Genomic DNA, 5220 nt, shown 5'->3' with positions numbered 1-5220 from the left:
CTCTTGAAAAAATTAATTTTTTATAATTCTCCTTGATGGAATCAAATATTTTTCAAATAATTCAGTCCATGTTCGTAGAATTCATATTATTATCAAAATTTGTTATCATTTTGATTAAATATCCCATTGTATAAATGGAACATGAAATATTGATGTATTACTTCTCTTTCATTGTGAATTACCGTGCCGATAAATTGCACCTTGAAGTTTGATCCTTTTATCGATTACTAATCAACTGATGATAACGTTTTATCTTAGTTGACGAATGTATTTTTAAGATGGTGGAGCAAAGAAAAAAAAAAAAACGATAGTATTTTTAGTTTCACCTGTGATAAGGCATGAGCCTGAAAATATAATTCTACATTAGAAGAGTTAGTTTTATTCCCTACATTTTTTAATCAGCAAAGAACATTTTGATAATAAATTCGTTTAACAGATTTCGAAATTTCGTAAAACAGACCTAGCCCATTTTTACGAGTAGAAATCAAGTTAAACGAACGGGAACGGAAATAATGCGTAACACTTCCTGTATGACTGATGGGTGGAACCGCCTTCGACAAAAGGATTTCAAAAACTGAGATATAAAGTAATTTCTTGTAAATTCGTCCCCCATTGCATTAAGCCAATATCTCGTCTTATCCAGCTTACTGATAACGATTTTGATGATAAGACCATTAACAAGCATTCTTAACGTATCGTTAAACAAACAACTTACAAAAAATATGTTATGTAAAGAAATAGAAAAGATTCGATTCATTTTCTATGTTTGCTACGAGAGTTTCTTTCAAATATGCGACGCAACGATCCCCGTTATGGCTCGCATTACATAATATCGCATTGATAATATGTTATTCAAAAAAATTTTATTATAGCACTTACCGCTTCTGGAATTTCATGATATTGAAGACGATTCATGTAGCCAGCCGTACCTTGTGAATACAATTTCGTGAAGCCATGTTGCGGTTCGATCCAAATCTCAGAAATTATTTGGAAATCGCCAAAGTTTTCTGCATCGTCCATACTAACTTCAGTACCTTAAAATCGTAACAATTCACCTAAGTATCATACTAAAGGGCGAGGCTAAGTATCATACAAAGGGCAATACTCTTAGCAAGTTGAATGCCACGGGGATCACCGGTGACCGGCATTCAACTTGGCAATGACGCCATGGGGACCACCGGTGACCGGCGCGCCCAGATTGATAGAAATATATATAATTTAAACAAATGACAATACTTCGCGAAATCGCACTCCACACCACGGGGGTCACCGGTGACCCCGTCGCAATTAACATGTCAAACATTGTTATACACTGTAACTTATATATTACAGATAATATTTGAACATTATGTGCATCGCATAATAGAAAATTCATCGTGGCGCCATGGACAATCCCTATAAAATTGGCGTGGCATTCAACGTGTTAACAAGGGAAGAAACGAGCCATTTAACATTTTTATATACAGGGTGTTTGCGAAATCGTGGAACAACCGGCAAAGGGATGATTCCTTGTGAAGAGAACACCTTGTACATTTACCTTCATCGGTGTCTTCTTCGGAAGTACTATCTCGCTCGGATATCGTATTAGACGTAACATAAGGCGGGAACAACACGTATTGAATAATACAAGGATAACATTCATCGTTCTGTTTAACGCCGCACATTTGAACTTCAAGGACCATATTCAGTATACCCGATGCGGAATACGTGAAGTTGAAACCCTCAGCTAGACGCATCCTACACAGAACGCATTAAATGTAATGCTACTAGTAACAAAATATCAACTTAAAATTGCATAGTACATTTATCATTCTGTTTTATTAGAAATAAATTCGTAACACTCACTTTGTAATGGTAGAGAGAATTCTCGCAATCGCAGTTATATTTAATCTTGGTAACACGACACCTGGTATGCTTTGTACAAACGGTCGCTTAACGTGCCACAACCATCTATTATGGTACAAATATCTGCAAACGATACAATATTTTCTTTACTCATAAAAGGAATGTGAACAGAAATTGAGACATAAGGACTATTACTAAGAATTACCTAGACAAGCTAGCGGTAATTCCTCCGGAATTGAGCTTGTTGTATTCGTCAGGAAAATTGACAACAGTAAAATCCTTGGGCATCCTCTCATATCTAATCAAAATCTTCTCTAGCGATTTCTTGATGATCACGCACGACGGTGTCTCTTTTTCAGTGTTCCTGTTAGGCAAAGTGAGCTTCGCGAGTCTCTCTAATAAATCGCCGACCACGTTGTGCCTGACGGCACCTTCCGTGCCAGCGGCGAACGCAATATTTAATACAACTACCAAGTTCTTCGAATTGATCCGTATTAATGAAAAAGAAACAGGCGGTTTGTCAATTTCCCGGTAAATGAATTGTACGTAGGTATGATTCTCGACCAGGACGAATGTCGACCAATTTTTCAGCATAGCCGATAGAACAGCGAACGATTGCCGGCTTTGTATGCTTTGAAATCGACCGCTTTGGTTAGTCAATTGTAAGTGTCGGGGAAGAGGTCGGTCGTGCGCGAGGAGAAGAGTCAACCGCTGCGTGTGCATGTATCGAGACCAGTGCGTGGAACTCAGCGAAACTACTGGCTGATATATTTGGGCGAACTGTGGACACGCCGCATCGCTGAAGATAATAAAAATAGTAAATATCCTAATTTCTACTCATTTACATAATCCTGGCGAACGTTTCATAGTAAAACTCGCACCTTAATTGCACCGTACTTGGCGAGGGATAAGCCGATAAATAAAAGACTGGCATTCCGCTCCTAATCGTGTCTGGAACGCTGTACCAAGTCCATCCAAACTCTGGAAACCAACTAAAATGCGCTAGCATGTTGTCGCTCTCCGTCAGCGACGTCAACGTTGCCCAGAATCGATTCACTACGCCTTGCCGGTAATGGGACTTCAATGGTTTCTTTGATAGACAAGTGATATCGTGCAGAAATTCGTAGGGAGCTAACGAAAGAACAGAGTTATTAATCAATATAAGACGAGACTTTATAAAAACAAATTCTATGTAAACCCACCTTCTATACTAATCGTATATTGTATACAACTGGAAGCAGACAACGATTTAGTCGTCCACGGACAACTTATATCGTATTCTAAGAGTACGCTCGATTTCCATAACAAAACGAAGCTTATTTCCAGCATTTCATCTTTGATATTCGCATATTTTATCAAATATCCTTCTCTCAATCGGCAACACAATAAACTGCTCAACGTACAAGTAACTTTATCCTCGATTTGCTTCTTCTGTAAAAGTTGCGTCGATTTTTGTTCGTAAAATAACGTATTCCTTAAGGTCCAATTGATGTTGCTATTATTATCGTAGTTATGGTTGCTGTTATCTGGTTCACGATATAACAGCCAGCATAAAAAGTTTCTTTGATACACATTCATTTCGGTTCCGGTTTGATTTATCTGTAAATGATAGATCGATCAATCTTAGATCTCGTGTACAGTTTAACGTGTACAGGTAGATTCAATTGAAGCCCAGTAGAAGTTTTATGCTTAATAGAATAGATTATTCTGTACCGGGTATGGTATATAGGACATACAAACGCCTAACGTTGCTCTAGCGACAAAGTGCAACAAGTCTTGGTAGGGAACCAGTCCGTCGCCACAGTGCGGGTGGTAAGTACTTCCGACGTGCAAGAAGCTGCAAGCGATCGTTGTTGCTCGCAGTTGTTGCATCAGGAAATCTAATACGGGACCGTCCGGGTTACCAAGGATACCGTCAGTAACTATGATCATATCTGAAGAAAGCCACTGATTATTATATGTACATGCAAAAAGGATTGTACTGTATCTTTCTTTCAACTTACGCGCACAGCTGTACTCCGGAAGTAAACTTAACGCCAGCATCCCGTATCTCAATATATTAACAAAACTCGATTCTGGCGATGTGATCGGAGTAGTGGACACTTTGTTCGTACAAACGTTCTCCTCGAACAATCCGCCGACTAATCGTTCGTTCTCTGCCCGCAAACTTTCTATTTGTTGATTCACCACGGATGTAACGAGCGCCACTTTTCCTTCCAATAAATGAAGCTGCTGTTTTACGTAAACTGTCAGTTGATCAATGTTATCCTTCGTTGCTAGCCAACCCTGTACCAATACTTGCTGCGCGGGGCTAGTGAAGAACGGAGTATGGGCAATTATCGTGACGTATATCTCAGGTTGAAAGACCCTCTTGCACCCTGGTAACGTGAACTATAATAATAATAACAATAATACGTTTATTGTTAATTATAGTAAGCCTGGAATTTTAAATATTATCTATTTTGTAATTACAGGTTTAATAATATTTTCCAAGAAGTTTTTAGTTGCCGTATAGACTTCGTCTATGACTATTTCACCATGTTGGATATCCTACAATACAACATTAGAAAATAGTATAATAATTCTTGAAAAAAGAATGAATGAAAATTAAGAATGTTTACCACAGTTGCCAAAGAGGGACTCAGGTCTAAATTGAAAACCATTCTATACTTATGGGCTAAAAATATTATAGTAGTCTTTGAAGTAACTTTATAAGCGAATCTATCGCTCATTTCCTCTGACCAAGATTCCGGTCTACTCTTTGGGGAGACAGAAACTATTTCCAGCTCTTCTGCCTCTTTGTTCTTCACATTTTTAGACTGGGTAGTGATCACTGTGTCCAGATGCTCGAGCATCCACTGAGCTCTCACATTTCTAGATATGGGAAACCCTTTTTTCATCAGCAGATATACAACGTCTGCTTCAAGAATAATTTTGTCCTACAACAAACAGTATTCCCATATATTAATACACACCTTATTTAATTATTATTATTATTTTCTTTATCTCAGGATATTATTGAAAATTTTTCAAACACCTGTGAACAGCTATTCTGTTAACTATCTACATGTTTGAATATTTACCTTGATCTTTACAGAGGCCATCTCGTTCTTTATTTTATTTAATGATTTATCTTCATAGTATTAACACTGGACTTTGTAAAAGAAACGTGGCTCTATCAAATTACACGTTGGGGAAGGCAGTGAACAAAATAAGAAACAGATTCTTTATAAACGACCTCTCGTTCTTAAACTATCTTATTCTTTATTTTATTATCGTTAGTTAAAACAAGTCTTATGTGTTTCATTGTTAACACGCAGAATATGAGCATATATATCAGTGAAGTCTACGAAAGGTTATATTATTATTATTATT

The 5220-nt window shown here is 37.5% G+C and overlaps 1 protein-coding gene across 1 annotated transcript in view; it reads right to left on the bottom strand.

The window, feature by feature from the left end:
* The window catches only part of LOC108627188 (KICSTOR complex protein SZT2), a 19203-nt gene extending 13989 nt beyond the window's left edge, over nucleotides 1-5214 (bottom strand). Inside the window, exons 1-11 of the mRNA XM_026815399.1 lie at nucleotides 4929-5214; nucleotides 4467-4784; nucleotides 4318-4395; nucleotides 3849-4236; nucleotides 3559-3779; nucleotides 3048-3444; nucleotides 2727-2976; nucleotides 2051-2644; nucleotides 1846-1968; nucleotides 1538-1737; nucleotides 880-1034 (exon numbers count right to left, since the gene is read on the bottom strand). Of these exons, the coding sequence (XP_026671200.1) occupies nucleotides 880-1034; nucleotides 1538-1737; nucleotides 1846-1968; nucleotides 2051-2644; nucleotides 2727-2976; nucleotides 3048-3444; nucleotides 3559-3779; nucleotides 3849-4236; nucleotides 4318-4395; nucleotides 4467-4784; nucleotides 4929-4949 (2745 nt within the window). The 5' untranslated portion in view covers nucleotides 4950-5214. The remainder of the gene's footprint in view (nucleotides 1-879; nucleotides 1035-1537; nucleotides 1738-1845; nucleotides 1969-2050; nucleotides 2645-2726; nucleotides 2977-3047; nucleotides 3445-3558; nucleotides 3780-3848; nucleotides 4237-4317; nucleotides 4396-4466; nucleotides 4785-4928) is intronic.
* Nucleotides 5215-5220: the final 6 nt, after the last annotated feature.

Source organism: Ceratina calcarata, unplaced genomic scaffold (genome assembly GCF_001652005.2).
Source record: "Ceratina calcarata isolate Rehan_Ccalc_2016 unplaced genomic scaffold, ASM165200v1 scaffold447.2, whole genome shotgun sequence".
NCBI classification, from domain to species: Eukaryota; Metazoa; Arthropoda; class Insecta; order Hymenoptera; family Apidae; genus Ceratina; species Ceratina calcarata.
The sequence above is the reverse complement of the archived record's forward strand: the minus strand, read 5'-3'. Positions and strand labels throughout refer to the sequence as shown.